Source organism: Caretta caretta, chromosome 5, assembly GCF_965140235.1.
Source record: "Caretta caretta isolate rCarCar2 chromosome 5, rCarCar1.hap1, whole genome shotgun sequence".
Taxonomy (NCBI): Eukaryota; Metazoa; Chordata; order Testudines; family Cheloniidae; genus Caretta; species Caretta caretta.
The window spans coordinates 930,628-955,458 of NC_134210.1; the positions used below are offsets into that span (position 1 = coordinate 930,628).

Consider the following 24,831-nt stretch of genomic DNA (forward strand, 5'->3'; position numbering starts at 1 on the left):
CTGCCGCACCTGGCCCAGCAGCCCGAGCACGGAGCCTGTGGTACTGGTGCCGCGTGCCGGCAGCACCCAGGGACTTTGGGGGTCTGTGGGTGCTCAGCCCCCTTGGCAGCCAGCTGTGAGCGTACGAGGCGCACGTGCAAACCCAGCAGGGGAAGGTGGGACAATCCCAGCGTGAGAGGGGCTGGGGCACTAGCCTGGGACAGAGCTTTGCATCAGCCTGCGGCTGCAGGGCACTGAAGGCTGGGGAGCACACGCCAAGCTGGTTTCCCCAGGGCAACTCCAGGGCTGTGGCTGGGATGTAATACAGCCGAGTACTCGGCCGGCACAGGCCTCTCCAGCTGGGTGCTCACAGCGGGGGGACGCCCGCTGCCAAGGAGCTCACCCTAGATCCCATGCCGATTCCCTGGCAGCGCTGATACCCGCAGACTGCTTCAGCTCAGGCCCACGCCCCGTGCGCTGGCTGGGGCAGCCTGCAGGGCAGGGCGGGGAACGTCTCCAGGTGGAGACTGGGAGGTCGTGGCCGTTTGAGCCACGCTGGGTGTTGCGGTGATAGACACAGACAGACTCAGCAGTCGACGCAAGACAGGAACGACTGGCTCCCAGGCCGCAGACAGGCCTGGAGGCCACTGCAGCTGCTGGCCAGAGGAGCGGGAAGAGTTTCTGGGAGCACGGGTGGAATGCAGCAGCCCTGCAGGAGCCAGGGTCACTGGGCTACAGCCGCAGGCAGAGGGACAGGCCCACAGGCAGATGATATTTTATTATGATGATTTTAAATTAAAATTATTCAGCATTTAAAAACAGCTCCCTTGAGCCCCATGGTCCAGTGCCAGCTGTGATGGTGTGCAGTGGCCATGCAGGGGTGGGGGTGCTGCAGTGCCAGGGACAGACACCGCCCGTCCAAGAAGAGTTCATTTGGGATGAGGATTGTCGGAGGCCAGGCAGAGGTCCCCAGGCCTGGGGTGGATCATGCTGGGGAACTGCTCTTGCCACGGGTTGCCAATGGCCCCTGCCTGGACTAGGCACCCTGAAGGGACCCAGCCCAGCTGGGCAGCCCCTCGGGCCAGGGAAGGGCAATGGTGCCCTCCCTCACAGCAGTGCCCACGTCTTCAACTCTCCCTGCGCCTCTCCCATGGGCCGTGCTGCTGAAAGGGGGGGAGCTGGGGGGGGCCAGGGGGAGCATAACTGCTGCCAAGCTTCCCAGGGGCTTCTCCCTGCAGCGAGGGCTCAGCAGGTACCAGGCCCTCGCCCACGGATGGTCTGTGCCCTGCAGTGGATGCTGCTCTGCCACGCCCCACACGCAGGTGCAGCGATTACAGATGGCGACAAAATGCACTGTGTAAGGTGACAGCTGAGCCAGCAAGGGCAGGTGAAATCTGCACCCCAGCAGCCGGGGCACACGCCCGCCCCGACAGTGCCAGCCAAGTGCCGGCAGGGTGCGCACCACGCCCACGTGCTCCTCCCTCCACGCCCTCTGCCAGGCGGTTCCGGGTGGGGCCGCAGGCAGGACAGGCACTGAGGGAGGCAGTGAGACCTGCCGGCCATAGGGATTCCCCACCTCCCGAGGGGACTTGCCCTGTGCATGGCAGAGCCCCGGAGCCACGCGGGAGAGGAAGGATCCTGGGCACTGCCCCCCCCGGACGCTCCTTCCTCCTCATTCTCTCGGGGCTGCTCTCCCCACTCAGGCATCTGGGCCCGGGGAACTGTCTCTCTTGTGGCTAGGAGGGCCCTGGGGACGAGGGACACAGCTAGGGCATGAAGCATGGGGCCCTGCTGCTCTGAGGGGGCAGGGGCACGTCTGTGTGCACTGGGGAGAGAGACAGGCTAGGGAAAGAGGAGGGAAGATACAGCAATTAAAATCACGTTTTAAAAAGGGGCAAGCGGCCTCCACACAGTCCCTGGCCTGCAGAGGGGCCCAGCACATGCTCCCCGGTTCCTTCCCTCACGGCTGGGGGGAGGTCTCCGGCACTGGGTGCAGCTCCGTGGGGGCAGGCGCCTGGCGGGCTCTGCTCTCCAGGGCCAGCTGCATGCTCCAGATGCTGAGGGGGCGCATGTAGGCCAGAGAGCGGAAGAGCTTCCTTTGGCAATAGGCCTCCGGCGTCTGGAAGGCCATGCCCAGCCGCTCCCACACGGTCCGGTAGCAGCCCTCCGCTGTGTGGAAGCCCTCCTGCACCAGGCCCTGCAGCAGAGGGAGGAGAGAGTCAGGCCCAGAGTCACCTGGCACCGGCTGCTCGTGCCAAGGGGCGCCGTGCACACACCCACCTCCTGGATCATGGTGGCTGCCAGAGCGTACACAACCCCAACCCAGGCCTCGCTGGACTGCAGGCTGGATGTGTCCAGGCTCCCATCGGGCCTCATGCCGTTCACGGCGCCCATCGTCCCATTGGCAAAGCTCATGACGTTCAGCTCAAAGATGGTCTTCAGCGCGCTGACAATATGGCTCCTGGGGAACACCTGCGGAGAGAGACGCCATCAGGCCTCTCGGCCACACAGGGCCGCACCCTGAACCCAGGGCCCGGCCTGCACCGCCCCAGGGGCTGGGCCTCGGAGACAGCATAGGCAGATAGGGCCAGTACCTCATCTGCCTTCTGTACAGCACAGGCCATGGACGAGCACCCAGATGCCCGGGGCTGAGCCCTGTGGAGAGGCGGCAGGCTGGACGTGACGACAGCGAGGTGGCGAGCCACCACGGCCCCTGCAGGTCTGCCCCAATGGCTCGCCAACGTTCCCGAGCCAGCGGCAAACAGGGGAGCGAGGTGGCCGGCCCCACGTCTGCCTGCCTCTGGGTGCCCTAGCCTGAGGGGTCAGGTTCCCATTCTCCAGCTGGCTGAACTGGAGGGGCGAGACTCAACCCCTGACCGGCAGCCTTACCCACTCAGCCACCCCCTCCTTAATCCTCAAACTCTCTGGCTTCTTGTCCTGCCTGTCCCTCCTGGATTACAGAGCCCAGCAGTCCCCGGGATCGTGCCCCAGGCTGACCTTGTGCACCATGGCAAGTCACCGCTCCATTTTCTCTTTGGTAAACTGACCAGACAGCGCACGTTCAGTCTCTCACCCTCACACCCCCTGCCCTCACACCATCGGGGTGGCTTTTCCCCCACCCTCTCCAGTTGTTCAAGGCCTTTTTAAAACGAGTGCCTGCGGCTCCCAGTCTCGGCTGCACCAGTGCTGCGCGCAGGGGTAAAAGCAGCTCCCTGCTCCTGCCCGTGGCTGCCCCGTGAACATATCACAGGAGCCTTGTGTGCCATAGCAGGGCACGCGCAGCTCAGCGCGTCCTAGGACTGGCAGGGACCTCGGGGAGTCTCCAGTCCAGGCCCCTGCACTCATGGCAGGACTAAGTATTATCTAGACCAGGGGTCTCCAACCTTTTCACGCCCAAGGTCACTTTCTGAATTTAAGTGCAACCCAGGATTTCCCCTTCCCCGAGCCCGCCCCTTCCCCGAAGCCCCCCCTCCTTCCCCCCCCCCCATTGCTCGCTCTCCCCCACCCCACTTTCACTGGGCTGGGGCAGAGTGTTGGAGTGCAGGAGGGGATACAGGGTGCTGGCTCTGGCAGGGGAGTCAGGGGTGGGGCTTGGGGTGCAGGAGGGGGTTTGGGGTTCAGGCTCTGGGAGGGGAGTCAGGGCTGGGGAACAGTGTTGGGGTGCAGGAGGCGGTGGGCTTGGGGTGCAGGAGAGGGTTTGGGGTGCTGGCTCTGGGGAGGGTCAGGGATGGAGCTTGGGGTGCAGGAGGAGGTTTGGGGTACTAGCTCCGGAAGGGGGCTCAGGGCTGGGGGTTGGAATGTGGCCTCCCGCCGGGCAGCACTTACTTACGGTGGCTCCCGGTCGGCAGCATAGCGTGGCTGCTGCTAGGGCCAGCTCCCTGCCTACCCCAGCCCCACACCACTCCCAGAAGGGGCCAATGCAGCCCTGCGGGGGGCGGGCAGCATGTGGCTTCGCATGCGGCCCCTCTCTGCAAGCAAAGCCCCCGCAGCTCCCATTGGCCGCAGCTCCCCATTCCCGGCCAATGGGAGCTGCAGGAGCAGTGCACGGAGGGAGACCCCTGCCGTCCCGCCCTGCCCTGGGGCCGCGCTGGCCACTTCTGGGAGTGGTGTGGGGCTGGGGCAGGCAGGGAGCCGGTCTCAGCAGCAACCCCGCTGGGCCGCCGAAGATCGCGATCGACTGGGAGATCCTCGAGGATCGACCGGTGGGTGACCACTGATCTAGACCATCCCTGACAGGTGTTTGTCTAAACTGCTCTTCGAAATCTCCGACAATGGAGATCCCACCACCTCCCTGGGCAATTTATTCCAGTGCTGAACCACCCTGACAGTGAGGCAGTTTTTCCTAAAGTCCAACCTAAACCGCCCTTGCTGCAATTTAAGCCCATTGCTTCTTGTCCTGTCCTCAGAGGTTAAGGAGAACAATTTCTCTCCCTTCTCCTTATAACAGCCTTTTATGTGCTTGAAAACTGTTATCATGTCCCCTCTCAGTCTTCTCTTCTCCAAACTAAACAAACCCAAGTTTTTCAATCTTCCCTCATGGGTCATGTTTTCTACACATTTAATCATTTCTGTTGCTCTTCTCTGGATTCTCTCCAATTTGTCCACATCTTTCCTGAAATGTGGCGCCCAGAACTGGACACAAGACTCCAGTTGAGACCTAATCAGCACAGAGTAAAGCAGAAGAATAACTTCTCGTGTCTTGCTTACAACACTCCTGCTAAGACGTCCCAGAATGAGGTTTGCTTTTCTTGCAACAGCGTTACACTGTTGACTCATATTTAGCTTGTGGTCCACTATGACCCCCAGATCCCTTTCCGCAATACTCCTTCCTAGACACTTATTTCCCATTCTGTGTGTGTGCAACTGAGTGTTCCTTTCTCAATGGAGTACTTTGCATTTGTCCTTATTGAATATCATCCTATTTACTTCAGACCGTTTCTCCAGTTTGTCCAGATCATTTTGAATTTTAATCCTGTCCTCCAAAGCACTTGCAAACCCTCCCAGCTGGGTATCGTCTGAGGACTTTATACCGAGGGTACCTAGGCTCAGGGAGGGGTTGTGCAGGGTGTCCAATTCCGCCAGGGCCAGAGTCCCATTTTAGAGATGTTCTTAGGGCAGCATCTGAGCCTGGTACCAGGTGCTCCCCTCGGCCCCCCACTCTCACTGGGTTGGTTGCACACAGGTCCAGGGGAGGATCTGGCCTTTATGTAGCACCCGAGGCCGGGTCTGCTGGTGACACGTGGCGCTGGGGCAGGGTGACCTGATGTCCCACCCAGGTCACGGTGCACTTGCAGCGGGCTAGTGAAGACGCTCCAGCCCCGGCGGGAGAAGCTCCCAGCAGCACGGTGACCCCGCTCCCGCCAGCCCAGCGCTGTCCTGCTCCCCACCCCACGTGGGGTCCCGCCCAGCCCAGCGCCCATCTCCGCGCCCGAATGAAAGCCGCACCGCACCAAGGACGGTGAGGGGGCGTCTCGGCCAGCCCATGGGAGCTGGAAGTTGCCGGCCTCTTCCAGGACCAGGTTGGGAGGGGAGGGGACTAAAACTGCAGGGCAAAGAAGAGACCAGTAAGTGTTACAGGGGCCTGATCCCCAAGGGATCCCTCCCTGAGCCTAGGTAAAAATTCTTCCGTCCTAAGTGCAGGACCCTGCACTTATCCTTGTTGAACCTCCTCAGATTTCTTTTGGCCCAATCCTCCAATTTGTCTAGGGCCCTCTGTATCCTATCCCTACCTGCCACCATATCTACCTCTCCTCCTAGTTTAGTATCATCCGCAAATTTGCTGAGAGTGCAATCCACACCATCCTCCAGATCATTTATGAAGATATTGAACAAAACCGGCCCCAGGACCAGCCCCTGGGGCACTCCACTTGATACTGGCTGCCAACTAGACATGGAGCCATTGATCACTACTCGTTGAGCCCGACAATCTAGCCAACTTTCTACCCACCTTATAGTGCATTCATCCAGCCCATACTTCTTTAACTTGCTGACAAGAATACTGTGGGAGACCGTGTCAAAAGCTTTGCTAAAGTCAAGAAACAATACATCTACTGCTTTCCCTTCATCCACAGAACCAGTAATCTCATCATAGAAGGCAATTAGATTAGTCAGGCATGACCTTCCCTTGGTGAATCCATGCTGACTGTTCCTGATCACTTTCCTCTCGTGTAAGTGCTTCAGGATTGATTCCTTGAGGACCTGTTCCATGATTTTTCCGGGAACTGAGGTGAGGCTGACTGGCCTGTAGTTCCCAGGATCCTCCTTCTTCCCTTTTTTAAAGATGGGCACTACATTAGCCTTTTTCCAGTCATCCGGGACTTCCCCCGTTCGCCACGAGTTTTCAAAGATAATGGCCAATGGCTCTGCAATCACAGAGCTGGAGGACTGTGAGAAGTAACGGCAGGACCGTGAGAGAGAGTGAAAGCATGAGGAAGAGCAGAGACGGCATGAACTGGCGACAGCAGAGCTGAGAGGCAGAGAGATCCCTGCTGGGGTGAGTGGGGATGGGCCAAGGGTGGCTAAGCCCGCAGGGAACTCCGATATCAAAGTGGTGTCTCAGTTTAAGGAAGGGGATGATGTAGACACCTTCCTCACTGCTTTTGAGAAGGCCTGCAATGCGCACCAGGTTGACCCTACAGACAGGCTCCAGCATCTCACCCCCTTACTGTGTCCCAAGGCCATAGGGATGTTCAGCCAGATGGATGGGGTGGAACCTGGGGACTATGAACTGTTCAAACAAGCCCTGCTGCGCAAGTTTGAATTGACCCCCGAGGTATACAGGAAAAGTGTCCAGGGTGTGCAGAAGACCCCGGGGATGACCTACCTGCAGATGGCCACCTTGATGGGTGACCGCCCTTCTGTGGTGGTTAAGCACTGGAACAAGTTACCTTGGGAAGCTGTGGAATTTCTGTCATTGGAGGTTTTTAGAACAGTTCAGACAGACACCTGTCAGGGATGGTCTCGATAATACTTAGTCCTGCCTCAGTGCAGGAATTGGACTAGATGACCTATCAAGGTCCCTTTCATTTCTACATTTCTATGATTCTATGATACAGACAAACCAACAGGAGAGTACAAGGAAACGACGAGACCATTTCAGTCAGCATGATGGGCAGTTGAGAGGGGGGATTGAACTGCTGAGAAAGAGAGAGATGGGGAAATATATTCGCAACCCAGCATGCTCCACCGATGCCGTATGACCCCTCTACATTAAGTAGTTCCCCATCACTCTCCTTGTCCCAGGTCACTATGCAGTTTTAAGTAGCCTGCTGCAGATGGTGAACTAAGAACTATTTTCAAATAATAATAACACAGAATGGCACAATATTTTTCCGTTGGAACAAAGTTTATTTGGTACCTAGAGTTCAGAACTCACGAAGGGCTGAAACTTTCTAAGAGAAATGAACCTTTGAGCTGGGAGCACTGAGAGTGGATAGTCCTGAGCGAACGTAAAGGCCATTTAGAAGGGGAGCACCATTTCCTTGGGACTTCAGTAAGGTTGGTGCAATCTCTACCATAGACTGATGGAGAGTGAGGAAAGGAGTGAACCCAGGGCAATAAAGCTGCCAGGAGTGTCCCAGAAAGGCCCCAGCTAATGGGAGAGATTTCGGAACCATCCAGGGAAGTCAGAGAGGGGCAGGTGGGCGTCACGACTGAAAAAGCCAAGAGAGATAAAAACACAAGAGACTCATTTGCCTCCCGCGCTAGAGTATTGCTGAGAAATGAACTAAACTGCAGTGTTGGGGGCGAGGCAGCGATTCTGGGGGGGAGATGGAGACAGAGACGGGCGACTCTGCTGGGCGAGACGCTCGAGAGAGGCCAGAACAATTCAAGACCGGGTGGGCACAGGAACCGCGGAGCTGGAGAGCGTGTTCACTGTGCTGTTGGGGTTGGAGTTGGAGCATCGCAGGGTGGAGAGTGCTGCTGAAGGATTTTCCCCCGCTCTACATTTCGTTTCCGGGTGAAAACGTTTGTGCCGACCCTGCAGGGAAGCACAGAGCTGGTGTTACTGGCCTAGCATGGGCCTGCACTGGGGGCTGCCCAATACAAGGAGAGGCAGGAGCACCAAGCTCCCCTGGGGATGCTCCCCCCTCACAGGATGCCCACACTCCCGCTGGGTTGCTCACCCATTAGCAAGTTCTTGAAGAAGAGCGATGGGAGGACATGGCCCTGCCCCGGCCTGACCCGCCAGGGGATCACACACAGCCCTGGGGTGTGACAGGGCCCAGGGAACTCAGCACATTTGGGGAATAAACCTTCATTCACGTTCACACCACCTCCTTCTCCTCCAGCCAGGTACAGGGGATGGATTTGTGATTTTGGGCTGAGAGCCCTGCCCTGCCCTTGGCCATCTCATCCCGCACAGCCCCAGAGCCGGGCTCGGGATCCCAGCCCTTGGCACAGCGCCGAGCAGAGACGGGGCCAGGCCCTGCAGTCCCAGCTCTGCAGGCTGCACCTTCGCTCCTGGGCAGTCTGTGCCCCTCACCCACCTGGTCGCTCTCCAGCCATCTCCAGGGGATCCAACCTCCTCACGCAGCAGCCACATGGTCTTCAGAGTTTCCTTCCCTTTATCATCCACGAAGCACTGGCCCACGAAGACGGTTGTTGAGTCTGCGAGGGAGCCGGAGAGGAGACAGAGGGAGAGACGGTGCCACGTGCTCGGTGTCCCCCAGAGACACCGAGCCCAGAGCCCAGGGTGGAGGGAGGGGGTGCGCTCTGTGGCGATGACACGACTCCCGGGCCACAAAGAGCCCATCTCTCCCCGATGACGCACTTTCCCAGGCACCGGCCCAGACGGCGGAGCAGTGCAATGACTCCATTTTCAGGGGCGGCTCCATGAGCCGGGTCAGGGCCAGGAAGGGGAGAGGCCTGCAGGCTGGGGGACACTTGGACTCCGCCTCCCAGGCCCCACATGCCGAGGCCATCTCCAAAGTCTGCTGGCTTCCTCCTCACCATCACCATCTCCACCTCCTCACCATCTCCTTCAGGCCCTGGTTCTACCCCTCAGCCTCTGGCCTCCCCAACCCTCAGCAGGCCATACAAAGTGCAGCTGATATCTTCCTCCCGGTCATTTGATCACGCCATTGTCCTCCCTGTGATCAGCCGCAACCTGGCCTCCCAGGTAACCCAGCCCTGGGGACCTCCCCCAGGTATCCCAGTGTCCAGCCTGCCATGGCTGGTCGAGCCAGAGGGAGCTTTTGGAAACAGACTCCGTCTTGACGTAAAGATTCCAAGTCATGGAGGATCCACCATGTGCCCAGCTCAGTTGTCCCATTGGCTAATCACCTGCACCGGTAAAAAGTTCCACTTCATTTCTAATTTGGATACGTCTGGTTTCAGATTCCAGACACCTTTGTCTGCTAGATTAAAGCATCATCGGCTGTCAGAAAAGGAGGACTTGTGGCACCTTAGAGACTAACCAATTTATTTGAGCATGAGCTTTCGTGAGCTACAGCCCACTTCATCAGATGTATACCGTGGAAACTGCAGCAGACTTTATATACACACAGAGAATATGAAACAATACCTCCTCCCACCCCACTGTCCTGCTGGTAATAGCTTATCTAAAGTGATCAACAGGTGGGCCATTTCCAGCACAAATCCAGGTTTTCTCACCCTCCACCCCCCCACACAAATTCACTCTCCTGCTGGTGCTAGCCCATCCAAAGTGACAACTCTTTACATAATCAAGTCGGGCTATTTCCTGCATAGATCCAGGTTTTCTCACATCCCCCCCACCCCCATACACACACAAACTCATCCCACCACCAACCTCAGGCTGGTCCAGTCCACACAAGAGATCCACTTCCTGGACACTACAGTGCTCATAAACAATGGTCACATAAACACCACCCTATACCGGAAACCTACTGACCGCTATTCCTACCTGCATGCCTCCAGCTTTCACCCTGACCACACGACACGATCCATCGTCTACAGCCAAGCTCTGCGATACAACCGCATTTGCTCCAACCCCTCAGACAGAGACAAACACCTACAAGATCTCTGTCAAGCTTTCTTACAACTACAATACCCACCTGCAGAAGTAAAGAAACAGATTGATAGAGCCAGAAGAGTTCCCGGAAGTTACCTACTACAGGACAGGCCTAACAAAGAAAATAACAGAACACCACTAGCGGTCACCTTCAGCCCCCAACTAAAACCCCTCCAACGCATTATTAAGGATCTACAACCTATCCTAAAGGATGACCCAACACTCTCACAAGTCTTGGGAGACAGGCCAGTCCTTGCCTACAGACAGCCCCGCAACCTGAAGCAAATACTCACCAACAACCACATACCACACAACAGAACCACTAACCCAGGAACTTATCCTTGCAACAAAGCCCGTTGCCAATTGTGCCCACATATCTATTCAGGGGACACCATCACAGGGCCTAATAACATCAGCCACACTATCAGAGGCTCGTTCACCTGCACATCCACCAATGTGATATATGCCATCATGTGCCAGCAATGCCCCTCTGCCATGTACATTGGTCAAACTGGACAGTCTCTACGTAAAAGAATAAATGGACACAAATCAGATGTCAAGAATTATAACATTCATAAACCAGTCGGAGAACACTTCAATCTCTCTGGTCACGCAATCACAGACATGAAGGTCGCTATCTTAAAACAAAAAAACTTCAAATCCAGACTCCAGCGAGAAACTGCTGAATTGGAATTCATTTGCAAATTGGATACTATTAATTTAGGCTTAAATAGAGACTGGGAGTGGCTAAGTCATTATGCAAGGTAGCCTGTTTCCTCTTGTTTTTTCCTACCCCCCCCCCCCCCCGATGTTCTGGTTTAACTTGGATTTAAACTTGGAGAGTGGTCAGTTTAGATGAGCTATTACCAGCAGGAGAGTGAGTTTGTGTGTGTATGGGGGTGGGGGGGATGTGAGAAAACCTGGATCTATGCAGGAAATAGCGCGACTTGATTATGTAAAGAGTTGTCACTTTGGATGGGCTAGCACCAGCAGGAGAGTGAATTTGTGTGGGGGGGTGGAGGGTGAGAAAACCTGGATTTGTGCTGGAAATGGCCCACCTGTTGATCACTTTAGATAAGCTATTACCAGCAGGACAGTGGGGTGGGAGGAGGTATTGTTTCATATTCTCTGTGTATATATAAAGTCTGCTGCAGTTTCCACGGTATGCATCCGATGAAGTGAGCTGTAGCTCACGAAAGCTCATGCTCAAATAAATTGGTTAGTCTCTAAGGTGCCACAAGTACTCCTTTTCTTTTTACCACTGATACTAGATCTAAGAATCATTAAACAGGACCAGGATCGCTCCCTTGAGACTAGCCAGCCCTATCTTTAAACACTAGAAACAACACCCACCCACTCAAGAACAAACACTCACCCACTTGCATGACTTGGCTTTGGCCTCCCTCCCCACTGCTTAGCAAGTGAGTTACGGCTGAGGGTGACTCCCGCAATCAGTGCATGTAGGGTGCAGTTTGGCTGTCCTTTACTCGTACAATGAGCATAACCACATTTCCTTGCCCCTGCACTCAGCCCTGGAGGGATCTGTAACCCAACCCCAGCCAAAAGGGATCATGGGGCAAAGCAGCTCTGTCTGCCCCACACCGAGGCTGAGTGGGTGTGTCTATGCAAACGCAGTCTGCTCCGGGAGTCTTTCCGCCCAGCTCCCCACTGGATGTCAGGGGATGGTTCACTCACACCCTACTTACAGCTGTTACCTCTACAGCACCCTCACTCTGCATCATTCACTATTTTAGAACTGGCTCAGCCCAGCTCATTAGACAGGTAATAAGGACACTGAGCAGTGTCCTCCCCCTGAGACAGGTACTCCCAGAAGACAGTAGAAGCCCCTCTCCTCTCCTTTCCCTTCCTCTTGTAACCAGGCTCCTTTACCCAGCAGTGCCTGACTGTGATCACGGACTGGGCCGCCCCCTGCCAGGCAGGATGTGAACAGGCTGCCTTGTCCCGCGCCCCCCCGAAATCCTCATGCCTCCCTGCTGGCTCAAGGCTCCTGTCGGTCCCTGGCACTGAGAGGAGCCGGGCGATGGCAGATGAAGTGGGATCCGGGTGCTGGCTGTGCTCTGTCTCGGCCAGGTCAGGTGCAGGTGCGGTTGTGCACATCTGGGCATGGTATGTGTGGGGGCAGCTGCACCCACGGACCCTGGCTAGAGCCACCAGAGCCACGGGCAGGGAGCAAAGGAGCGACCCAGGGGGATGAACCTGCCAAGGGGTGTCCCAGGAAGGGCCCGGCTAACGGGAGAGAATCCGGCACCTCCCGGGGAATCCAGGGAGGGGCAGGTGGGAGTCACGGCTCAGCAACAGCTTCACCCCAAGGGCCAAGAGCAGTAAAAACACCAGAGACTCATTTGCCTCCCGCGCGAGAGCTTTACTGGGAAAGGAACTAAACTGCAGCATGGGGGGGTGGGGACAGCGATTCTGGGGGGGTCACCGGAGAGCGAGGGGGAGTTGGAGACAGAGACGGGTGATTCTGCAGCCCAGCAAACAGCCCTGAGGCCGGGCGAGACGCTCTCGAGAGAGCCCAGGTCAATCCCGGACAGGATCACCGGTCACACTTCAGTCCTCACGGATTCGCCCACGTTCTGCACCTTGATCCGAGTGAAAACGTTTGTACCGACCCTGCGGGGAAGCACAGAGCCTGGGTTACTGGCCCAGCATGGGCCTGCACTCGGGGCTGCCCCATACACTAGAGGGGAGAAAGAGGCAGGGGCAGAAGGTGCATGAGCCTGAGGAGAGAAGCCCAAAGAGGGACACCCCATCCCCAGGGCACCTAGTCTGGGTGCTGAGCACCGCTGTCTGGGGAACGCCCCTCGTCCAGGCTCCATCTCACGGGGCCCCCAGCAGCTCCATGCAGGGGCTGGCAGACAATTAATATGGGCGTTACCTCAGGGGGGCACCCAGCCGCCCAGCCCAGGGAGGCAGCCTGGCTGTGGGCACCCCGCACTGGCAGGGCCTCAGAGCCACCCAGCAGCACCCGGGGTGGGGGGGGCAGGGGCTCCGCAGGCTGCACATCCCCATGGTGCTCAGCAGGGCCATTGAGGGCAGGGGCCCTTCAGCAGCCACTCGCTCAAATCTCCCCTTGGTGCCCCCGGGAGGTGCCCCCAGCCCCCCAGTAGCCTCCCGCCTGGCTGCTGACACACTGGGTGCCAGCCTGTGCTCTGAGGAGGGCTGGGCACAAACAGGTCACCAGGCAGGAGCTCCCTTGCCGCAGGGAGGGGCACGAAGTAGCACCAGAGGCCTGGGCCCCCTCCCCAGGGGTCAGTCCTGGGGCCGCTGCTACTCAGTGTTTTCATGTAGGACTTGGACAATGGCATGGCGAGGGGGCTTATACAATGTGGGGGTGACACCAGGCTGGGAGGGGCTGGCAGCACTTGGGGGCAGGATTAAAATCCAGAGTGACCTTGAGAAATTGGACAATTGGTCTGAGTTCACCTGGATGAAATTCAAAGAAGACAAGTGCAAAGTACTTCAGCCAGGAGCGAAAAATCCTATGCACAGCTACAAAGTGGGGATCATCTAGCTAGGAGGGAGCACTGCTGAAACCAGCTGTGGGGTGTCGTGGATCACAAACTGAACATGAGCCCACAGCGTGATGCAGCTGGGGAAAAGGCTGATCGAATCGAGGGCTGTGTTAACAGGAGCGTTATATGTACGAGAGGGGAGGTGATTGTCCTCTCCTCACGCTGGGGAGGCCTCAGCTGGAGGCCTGGGCCAGGTCTGGGTGCTGCGCTTTAGGAAAGATGTGGAGAAATTGGAGAGGGGCCAGAGGAGAGCAAGAAAAACGATCAATGGTTTAGAAAATGCAACCTGAGGAAAGGGTAGAAATACTGTGCATGGTTATTCTTGAGAACAGAAGAGTGAGGGGGGACCTGATGGCCATCTGCAGATGCTTAGGACTTCTGGGGCTTTTCTGATGGTCCTGTCACCGAGTTCTCTCCTCCTCCCTGCCAGAGTCAGGCTCACAGTGGTCAGTGCAGGAGCGTCTGGGGAAGACGTGCTGCTCCCCACTGCAGGCCATTGCCTGTCTCCTCCGGCCACGGGACTGGTCCCCACCCCATCACCTGAGTCTCCTCCTGTGACGAAGTGGGACTGTTCTTAATGTTTCCTCTGAATAGTGTGGGGGTGCCTCAGTTTCCCCTAGGCAGTTCTTAAGTCTCTAGGGGTGGGGTAAGGGTGTATGATCATTGCAGAGCCCTAGAGGGCAGGTGTGTGCAGGGGTCTGGACACAGAGAATGGCCGACACCCTGTTTCCTGGCAACTGATGGCCTGGGCCCTTCCCCCCTGCAAGGTGAGAGCTAAAGGGTTGGAGAACAAAGGAATCCGGTGACCTCCTGGCCTGGGAAAGGGACAAAGCCCAGAGGAGGAGGGGCTGGAGGGAGTTTCAGTTTGGGGCTGGCTGGGACATGGAGTGAAGGGCAGACGTGGTTGTCTGGCTCACTGCCCCCCAAAATGGACCCAGCTGAGGGGTCCTGTTCTCTGCACCTACAAGCTCTGTGTTAGACCATGTTCCTGTCGTCTAATAAACCTCTGTTTTACTGGCTGGCTGAGAATCACGTCTGACTGCGAAGTTGGGGGGCAGGACCCTCTGGCTGCCCCAGGACTCCGCCTGGGCGGACTCGCTGTGGGAAGCGCACGGTGGGGCAGAGGATGCTGAATGCTCCCAGGTCAGACCCAGGAAGGTGGAAGCTGTGTGAGCTGTGTGTCCTGAAGACAGGCTGCTCCCAGAAAGGCGACTGCCCCAGAGTCCTGACTGGCTTCATGGGGAGCAGTTCCAGAGCATCGCCCAGGGACTCCGTGACACCCCCCTTCAGGTAGTTGAAAGCAGCTATCAAATCCCCCCTCACTCTTCTCTTCTGCAGACTAAATAATCCCAGTTCCCTCAGCCTCTCCTCGTAAGTCATGTGCCCCAGCCCCCTAATAATTTAATAACATGGTGAATAACATATCAGGGCTCTGCCCTGCCCTGCTCCAAACACCCCTCTCCAGGACACCCACGCTGGGGGCTGTGTAAAGGTCGAGGAGCGCTACAGAGTTGAAGGTTAAACACACGGACATCCCTTTGGGCTGCCACTGGAGCTCCGTGGACAGGCGCCCAGGTGACCGGGGTCCCTGCTTCAAGAGAGCGGAACATTTGAGGCCGTGTCTGCACGAGCAATGTGAGAGCCACGGAGCTGCAGTGTGACACTGACTACAGCGATGGACGGGGTTCTCCCATCGCGGTGGGGAATCCGCCTCTCCGAGAGGCAGTAGTGATGCTGGTCTATATATCTATATGAATCTACACTGTGATTCCTAGATCCATGTAATATGTTATAGGTCATTGCGGCCTGGTATGAATGACACGTGTCACGGAGTGTGGGGGAGTCCGGGCCCTGCACCCCTCTTCCTGGGATTCACTGAGACTCTCAGCCAGCCAGTAAAATGGAAGGTTTATTGGACAACAGGAACAAACAGAGCTGTGGGTACAACGAGGACCCCTCAGTCAAGTCCTTCTGGGGAGCAGGGAGCTTAGACCCCAGCCCTGGTGTTCCCTGCGTTCCTCCACCCAGCCCCAAACTGAAACTAAACCCCCCAGCAGGCTCTCTCCTGCAGCCTCCGTCCACATTCCCCTCCCCCTCCCGGCTCAGGTGACAGGCTCTCAGGTCTCCAATCCCCAGGGCACATTCCCAGGTCAACACTCCCCCCTCTCTGCTGCGTCACATCGTCACAACTCATGCTTGACATGAATACTTGTGTTGCAAGTTAGCAACCGAAGCAAGGACTTAAGGTCAAGGACTGTTTTTGCACAAATAGTTCTAACAATCTTATGCTCTGAGACAGATATGGAAAATCATCAGAAAAGGAAACACCACGAGCTGGACGGATATAAAATTGTATAAGAATTGGAGGAAATGGAATGCCTTGGATCATGGTGGCCCCCCTCAGGATTGTCTCTTCGGAATTGTGTGGGTAGAAGGCCTAGTAAACAAAAGCAAAGAACCAAGGATGCGACAAAATGGACTATAAATGCATGCCTATGATTTTTGCAAATCGGAGTCGTTTATTCATCCAGAGTCCCGTGTGGATATAGATGTGGTTTTCGCTGGCTCTTCCCTGCATCTTATGATCTTATCCTGACGGAAGGAACCTCGACTGGCCCTCGGGACCATTCTGACCTTTGGACTCTGGTATAGTAAGTTTGGGGTGTGAATGCGGAGTGAGTAAAATTTGTTTTGAAATCAGTAAAGAACATTTAGAGTATTATATACCAACACTTTGTCCGGTATCTGCTTGCTCCCCATCCCATAGGGAGAACTCTATTACAGGGTCTAACAGTAAGGTCGTCCGTCTAGCAGCGTCTAGGCTTAACTACTGTATATCGCAGTGGGTGTGACACTGTTCACAGCCCTGAGCGTACGGAGAGGTTGACCTAACTGTAGTGTAGACTAGCCCACAATCTCCTTGCCAGGGACGTCTGGTTTGGGAGAACGGAGAGTCCCTACGATGCTGGTTCTGGCGGGACCCAACTGAGAGTGCCTATTCAGGACAAATTGCTTAGAGCAGGGCAGTCACAGCCCAAGGCTGGGGGTCCTCTGCACACCAAGACAAACCAAACCAGCCAAACAGAGAGGACTCTGATTTTACCCCATTGGCTAACCACAAGTCACACAAGCAATTCCCTTAGACACTATCGTTTCCCAGTATCCCCACCAGTGCCACTCGTTATGGGGACGAATAGTTATGAAAACCAATACCCCAGTAAAAGAAAAAAGGTTCCCTTGATCCCAAAGGACCAAGCCCCAGACCCAGGTCAATATACAAATCAGATCTTACCCACAAATCACACTGTTGCCAATCCTTTCGAATCTAAAATCTAAAGGTTTATTCATAAAAGGAAAGAAATAGAGATGAGAGCTAGAATGGGTTCAATGGAATCAATGACATACAGTAATGGCAAAGTTCTTGGATCAGGCTTGTAGCAGTGATGGAATAATGTTATTATTATTAACTGAATGTTAGTAAGGAGGCAACAGTCCCCTTACACAAGGAAGAAAGGAGAGCAGCAGAATACGGACCCTGGACTTCAGAAAAGCAGACTTTGACTCCCTCCGGGAAGTGATGGGCAAGATCCCCTGGGAGAATAACATGAGGGGGAAAGGAGTCCAGGAGAGCTGGCTGTATTTTAAAGAATCCTTATTGAGGTTACAGGGACAAACCATCCCGATGTGTAGAAAGAATAGTAAATATGGCAGGCGACCAGCTTGGCTTAACAGTGAAATCCTTGCTGATCTTGAACACAAAAAAGAATCATAGAATCATAGAATCATAGAATATAAGGGTTGGAAGGGACCCCAGAAGGTCATCTAGTCCAACCCCCTGCTCGAAGCAGGACCAATTCCCAGTTAAATCATCCCAGCCAGGGCTTTGTCAAGCCTGACCTTAAAAACCTCTAAGGAAGGAGATTCTACCACCTCCCTAGGTAACGCATTCCAGTGTTTCACCACCCTCTTAGTGAAAAAGTTTTTCCTAATATCCAATCTAAACCTCCCCCACTGCAGCTTGAGACCATTACTCCTCGTTCTGTCATCTGATACCATTGAGAACAGTCTAGAGCCATCCTCTTTGGAACCCCCTTTCAGGTAGTTGAAAGCAGCTATCAAATCCCCCCTCATTCTTCTCTTCTGCAGGCTAAACAATCCCAGCTCCCTCAGCCTCTCCTCATAACTCATGTGTTCCAGACCCCTAATCATTTTTGTTGCCCTTCGCTGGACTCTCTCCAATTTATCCACATCCTTCTTGAAGTGTGGGGCCCAAAACTGGACACAGTACTCCAGATGAGGCCTCACTAATGTCGAATAGAGGGGAACGATCACGTCCCTCGATCTGCTCGCTATGCCCCTACTTATACATCCCAAAATGCCATTGGCCTTCTTGGCAACAAGGGCACACTGCTGACTCATATCCAGCTTCTCGTCCACTGTCACCCCTAGGTCCTTTTCCGCAGAACTGCTGCCTAGCCATTCGGTCCCTAGTCTGTAGCTGTGCATTGGGTTCTTCCGTCCTAAGTGCAGGACCCTGCACTTATCCTTATTGAACTTCATCAGATTTCTTTTGGCCCAATCCTCCAATTTGCTTACAAGAAGCTTACAAGAAGTGGAAGATTGGACAAATGACCAGGGATGATGTAGCCAGACAGCCAGCCCCCCTACCCCCTCAGACCAGCATTGCTGGAAACACAGGAGGAAGCCGGAACAGGGCACTTAACATATATTCCAGCACAGCCTTTGAAGCTGTGAAAAGCACAGGTGTGCTGCTACAATGTGCCTCGGGGAGCAGATACAACGATTAAGCTCACAGCAGGCAGAGGCCCTGTGACAGACATGGCTCTTAGCCCCTACTAAATAGCGTGATGCTCACACCCCAACATCCTAGGTGGGAAAATATTTACCCTGATAAAAGAAATGTCCAGTAGTCGAAACTTATTGTTTCTCTCCCTTGCAGGTGTAAACTACTCTTGCGAAAGCTGGCGTCACCCCGACAGACCAGCCTCAATTTGGCATAAGAAAGGAGAAAGAGAATAAAGGAGTACAGAGGTATAAGTAGGGGACCTACAGCACCATGATTTTTGAGTGCTTTTCACTATCTATCTGCTGGTCAGATAAGTGACAGCCTCCCAAGGCTTCTGCAGCTAAGAGGGTCCCTAAGCCTTGTCCCTTATTCGTCTTTCCGCGGAATTGAGTGACCGATCCTGGCTTGGCACCGCTGGAATCGAGAGACGCAAGGAGGGTAAGAAGCACCCACACCTGATCTCCTATCTTTAGTGTACACATATTTTGAAATACAGCTCTATACTTTGTTTTCTTTCTTTGGGATTGTGGCTTCAGTTTTGTAACTTGTTTGTGTGTGTAACATCTCTACATTTAAATAAGTAGGCACTAGCAATTTTGTAACCACATGATTAGAATCTAGCTTAATAAATTTTGGTAACCATTTGTGCATAAGCCTGACTTGTTTTCTCTGGTTTACTGTAAAGCAGCCAACACAATTAAAGAACCTCAGCCGTTTTGGCTCTAAAGCCTGGCCATTAGGTGAGAGTACTAAGAGCCTAGCGTTGAGTTGTGCCGCCTCCACGGGGCAAACTCTTGGGGCACCTGTCAGTCAATCCTGGCTGCCCGCTGCGAAGGAGCTCTGAGCTCTAGCAGTTAAAGTCACGGGTGGTTAGGACCTTGGGGCACCCGTCAGCCTAGCCCGGGCTGCCCGCCGTGAAGGGACAGTGCGTCCTAGCGGTTAAAGTCACGGATGGTATAAACGGGCATAGCTGGCACCTCACCAAACATCCTTGGCCGACAGCTAACAGATGAGTATAAAAATATTGCTCAGGGATGCAGGAGTGAAATCAGGAAGGCCAAATCACACCTGGAGTTGCAGCTAGCAAGAGATGTTAAGAGTAACAAGAAGGGTTTCTTCAGATATGTTAGCAACAAGAAGAAAGTCAAGGAAAGTGTGGGCCCCTTACTGAATGAGGGAGACAACCTAGAGACAGAGGATGTGGAAAAAGCTAATGTACTCAATGCTTTTTTGCCTGTGTCTTCACGAACAAGGTCAGCTCCCAGACTACTGCCCTGGGCAGCACAGCATGGGGAGGAGGCGACCAGCCCTCTGTGGAGAAAGAAGTGGTTCGGGACTATTTAGAAAAGCTGGACGAGCACAAGTCCATGCGGCCAGATGCACTGCATATGAGAGTCCTCAAGGAGTTGGCGGATGTGATTACAGAGCCATTGGCCATTATCTCTGAAAACTCGTGGCGATCGGGGGAAGTCCCGGATGACTGGAAAAAGACTAATGTAGTGCCCATCTTTAAAAAAGGGAAGAAGGAGGATCCTGGGAACTACAGGCCAGTCAGCCTCACCTCAGTCCCTGGAAAAATCATGGAGCAGGTCCTCAAGGAATCAGTTCTGAAGCACTTAGAGGAGAGGAAAGTGATCAGGAACAGTCAGCATGGATTCACCAAGGGCAAGTCATGCCTGACTAATCTAATTGCCTTCTATGACGAGATAACTGGCTCTGTGGATGAGGGGAAAGCAGTGGACGTGTTGTTCCTTGACTTTAGCAAAGCTTTTGACACGGTCTCCCACAGTATTCTTGCCAGCAAGTTAAAGAAGTATGGGCTGGATGAATGGACTATAAGGTGGGTAGAAAGCTGGCTAGATTGTCGGGCTCAACGGGTAGTGATCAATGGCTCCATGTCTAGTTGGCAGCCGGTATAAAGTGGAGTGCCCCAAGGGTCAGTTCTGGGGCCGGTTTTGTTCAATATCTTCATTAATGATCTGGAGGATGGTGTGGATTGCACCCTCAGCAAGTTTGCAGATGACCCTAAACTGGGAGGAGAGGTAGATACGCTGGAGGGTAGGGATAGGATACAGAGGGCCCTAGACAAATTAGAGGATTGGGCCAAAAGAAATCTGATGAGGTTCAACAAAGACAAGTGCAGAGTCCTGCACTTAGGACGAAAGAATCCCATGCACCGCTACAGACTAGGGACCGAATGGCTCGGCAGCAGTTCTGCAGAAAAGGACCTAGGGGTTACAGTGGACGAGAAGCTGGATAGGAGTCAACAGTGTGCCCTTGTTGCCAAGAAGGCCAATGGCATTTTGGGATGTATACGTAGGGGCATTGCCAGCAGATCGAGGGACGTGATCGTCCCCCTCTATTCGACATTAGTGAGGCCTCATCTGGAGTACTGTGTCCAGTTTTGGGCCCCACACTACAAGAAGGATGTGGAAAAATTGGAAAACGTCCAGCAGAGGGCAACAAAAATGATTCGGGGTCTGGAACACATGACTTATGAGGAGAGGCTGAGGGAACTTGGATTGTTTAGTCTGCGGAAGAGAAGAATGAGGGGGGATTTGATAGCTGTTTTCAACTCCCTGAAAGGGGGTTCCAAAGAGGATGGTTCTAGACTATTCTCAGTGGTAGCAGATGACAGGACAAGGAGTAATGGTCTCAAGTTGCAGTGGGGGAGGTTTAGGTTGGATATTAGGAAAAACTTTTTCACTAGGAGGGTGGTGAAGCACTGGAATGCGTTACCTCAGGAGGTGGTGGAATCTCCATCCTTAGAGGTTTTTAAGGTCAGGCTTGACAAAGCCCTGGCTGGGATGATTTAATTGGGGATTGGTCCTGCTTTGAGCAGGGGGTTGGACTAGATGACCTCCTGAGGTCCCTTCCCACCCTGGTATTCTATGATTCTATGATCAGGGTGATGGATGGGGCATTTGGATTCTCAGTGGGAAAATCCTGGGGGTCCAGCACACTGGTAAGAGTAAGAAATGTGAGTAGAGCCCCAGAGGGCGCGAAGGGCCTTTTGTTTAGGTACTTTGGGACGGTTGTTCAAGCTGGCGTTCATTTGGGGAGTCTGGGCACCCTGGACAGGGCTTGGACTTTAGGTGACTGGCCACATTGCTTTGCACTCTGTTCACGTTTGGAAGGTTTTGTTTGCAACCTGCAATTCTGTGTGTGCGTTTAAGGTTGAACTTTGAAGTGGGATGATCACACAGTGTGGACGGCCGCTGGCAGCTTCCCCTATTTACCGTGTGAAAGTTGGCAACTGTGGGAGAAGCTGATTTTGCTTATCACCTCTGGTATTCCAAGCTGGCTGCAGGTGTCAGATGTTCTGCTTCCTCCAGCCAGCTGCCTCTGGGGCTCACAGATAAGCCCTTGTTTATGGCTCTGGGCCCCACAGCTGATACCAGCCTCAGTAGCTGGCTACACCTAGCTGGGATGTTATTTATACTGTGAGCAATTTGCAGGGTGGGATGGGCAGCTTCCTCTCTTGTTTGTTTCCTTACTGCTGTGTGATTTCTCAGAATCAATCAGCTGCTTTGCTGTGAAAGGGAAAAGGGATGTGTGGCCGGGCGACACTGCAGTGGCTCATGGGGCAATCGTTAGGGTAAGTTAGCAGGGGCTGAAGCAGAGGATCGTGAGCAGCGGGTCAGGAGGTAACATGAGGCAGGGGAACCCCCAGACTGCACAATAACGGCGTGCTGGGAAGTGACAGAGTCTGGGGCACCCGCGCCACCCCCAGCGCCAGGGAGAGAGAGTTGGTAAATCACACCTGGGCATGCGGAGACTGTCTGCAAGGCGGGACATGACTGCAGACGTGTCTGCTCTCTTGCCAGGCCTACGCTTTAAAGTCAGATGGACCTATCTAAGGCCACGTCTACACGGCCACTGAGGCCAGCAAAGCTTATGTCGCTCAGGGGTGTTAAAAAAACACTCCCGTGAGCAACTTAAGTTGAGAAGGCGTAAGTGGCCGTGTGCCCAGCGCTGTGTTGGTGGGAGAGCCCCCCACCCCCCAGCACAGCTACTGCCCCTCGGGGGAGGTGGTTTTATTCCGCCACCAGGAGAGCAGCTGCACGAGCGACGTGGCCCGAACCTGAGAGCGGCTGCACGGTGAAGACGTGGCCTGAGTCACTCACGGCCATGCAGACTGTCACGCCCTGAGCACTGGAATGGGGCTGCCCGAAGCCCCGGCGTAGGTGTGGGCTTGGGAGAATTCCTCTGTCAGCCCAGCTCCAGCTACACCGGGGTTAGGGCGAGATCATTACAGTGCTCAGCGCGTGAGAGTTTTCACGGCCCTGAGCGACTCAGGCCACGTCTACGCTGGCGAGCTTCCAGCGGCTTCCAGGGGTGGATTCACTGCACTGACGGGACACCTCCTTCCGCCAGCGTAGGAAGCGTTTACAATACGGTGCTGCAGCTGTGCTGGCTGGCGTGTAAACACAGCCTCCCTCGTAGCAAGGCCAGGCCAGGCCCGACCCACTTAGCTCCTTTCGTCTCCCCCGAACTCCCGCCCTCCAGCTCTCCGGGAGATCCTGCCACTTTTCTGTATCTCCACCCGAGCAGACCAGAGTTTTATCAACGGGGCTTTAACCATTGGAACAGCTTCCCCGGGGACACGGTGGCGTCTCCATCACTGAGTTGGGGGTCTCTGTCTCAGAGCTCCGCCCCAGGCTAGTGGGTGTAGGTGTCACCTGCCATCCCCAAGCCTCCTCGCAGCTGGGCCCTGCCTTCATTTCCCCTGTTAGGTCATCAATAAATCCAACCCTCGCATCAAACAGCACCACTCCCATTCCGAGGTTCTGAATTCATTGACAGAAAGGTCCCAGAGACACAAGAAAGCCCCTCACCCAGCTTTCCAAGCAGGAAGGCTGACGCCCTCTGAGTTTATCAGTTACCACGAGTCCGGCAGTGCCAGGTCCCGGCTGCACCCTCAAGGCACGCTCCCCCTCCGCGTGATCCTGTTTCTGGAGCTGGGGCCTTCCTGCCAGCTGCAGCCCTCCTCCCACAGCACACGGCTCCTCACAGCCTGGTCCTGCCCCACCTCCCTTCCTGGAGCTTCTCTCTAGGAGCCTCTCGACCAGCTGAGCTCCGTAGCCTAGTACGGGGCCCAGGGGCTCGTTAGCCAGGCAGCCAGCAGCCAGCAGCCAGTTGATTGTTCACAGCTGGGCTGAGACGGGCTGGTTCTCCTGAAAGAAGCCCGTTGCAGGTAGACAGGGGCCCGACCCCCCTTTTGGGGCCAGCTGCCCCTGTCGGGGGGTTGGGAGACTTTGGGTGGGGTCTCTGGCCTGGCCTGTGCAGGAGCTCAGGCTGGATGGTCAGAATGGCCCCTAACGCCCAGGAATCTCGGCTTTGTACTGAGGCTCTGAGCGCGTTCTTCAGAGGCTGCCTTTTGGTGTGTGTGGGACCCAGGCGTGGGAGCGGGGCCCGCAGGCTTCACCACAACACCCACCATTAACAATCCCCGTGGGCAGCCTGGAAGCAGGCAGGGATTCTCGGAAGCAGTGAGTGTCAGACCTCCGAGAACCCTTCCCCGGGTCTGTGGGCTCCCTTTTCCCTGCAGGTGCAGCCGGACGTGCCCCAGAGCAGAAAGAGCTGGTGTTCCCCTGCTCACTGCCGCGGGCTGCGCGTTGAACAAGGGGGCTCAGGAACGGGGGCTCTGACCTGGTGCACAAGGGCGGCACGAGCTGTTCAGTAACTGAGGGTACGTCTGCACTGCAGTCCCTGGCGTAACCACAGCTCACGTGGTCATGCCTGAGCGAGCTTTTCTCTCGCGGGCTGGGGTAACAGGGCGGTGCAGCCGCACTAGGGCACGCTTCGGCCTAGGCTTTCCATGGGTAATTCTTAGCAGGGGCTGCAGCACGGCTGGCCCTGTGGCCGCAGCTTCCTGGCCCGGGGGTTGCGGCCGTCTCCGGCACAGCTACGGGAGTGGCAGTCACAACCTGCCGGCGCACTGTGGGTATGCCCTGAGGCTACGTCTACACCGTGAGCTGGGGGTGAGCCCCACGCGCGTACACATGCCTCATCGAGCGAGTGTGCCAAACACAGCCGGGTAGCCAGGGTAGCACGGACAGCCATGGCCCAGGCTAGCCGCCCTGAGTACGTGCACGGGTCCGGGCAGGTTTGTACGGGGTTGGCTGGCCCATGCCACCACTCCCGCTGCCTAGGCTACCTCGGCTTCGCTGCTCCTGGCAGCGCTGTACCGCACTGAGTGCTAGCCCGGGGAAGTCTATGTGAGCTGGGAGTCACCCCCTAGACGCGGCCTGCAGCGAGGTTCATGCTGGTGGGGGTCTGTGATGGGGCGAAACCCTGTCACCTGCTAGACGAGGAAGAAACAGAGTCATGGGCCGTACCTGTGGGGTGATTAATGAATGGCCTCCTGGCCGGAGAGAGCAGACCGAGCTAGACCTGTTAGGCACTTGGGCCTTGAAAGAAGCTGAGGGATCTCCGCTGAAGGGAGCAGACCCAGGAGAGAGGAGATAGGGAAAGGCCTGGGGATAGAACTGATCTCCGTGCTGGGCCCTGGG

The 24,831-nt window shown here is 55.4% G+C and overlaps 1 protein-coding gene across 1 annotated transcript; it reads right to left on the reverse strand.

Annotated features, from left to right (window-relative positions):
• Nucleotides 1-738: 738 nt before the first annotated feature.
• On the reverse strand, nt 739-23,452 carry LOC142072085 (non-lysosomal glucosylceramidase-like). The gene is made up of 3 exons (XM_075128302.1): nt 23,203-23,452; nt 2,260-2,451; nt 739-2,176 (listed from the first exon to the last, which is right to left on the reverse strand). The coding sequence occupies exons 2-3, from the start codon at nt 2,392-2,394 to the stop codon at nt 1,940-1,942; spliced, it is 372 nt and encodes a 123-aa protein (XP_074984403.1). The 5' UTR covers nt 2,395-2,451; nt 23,203-23,452; the 3' UTR covers nt 739-1,939.
• Between the last annotated feature and the right edge of the window lie 1,379 nt (nt 23,453-24,831).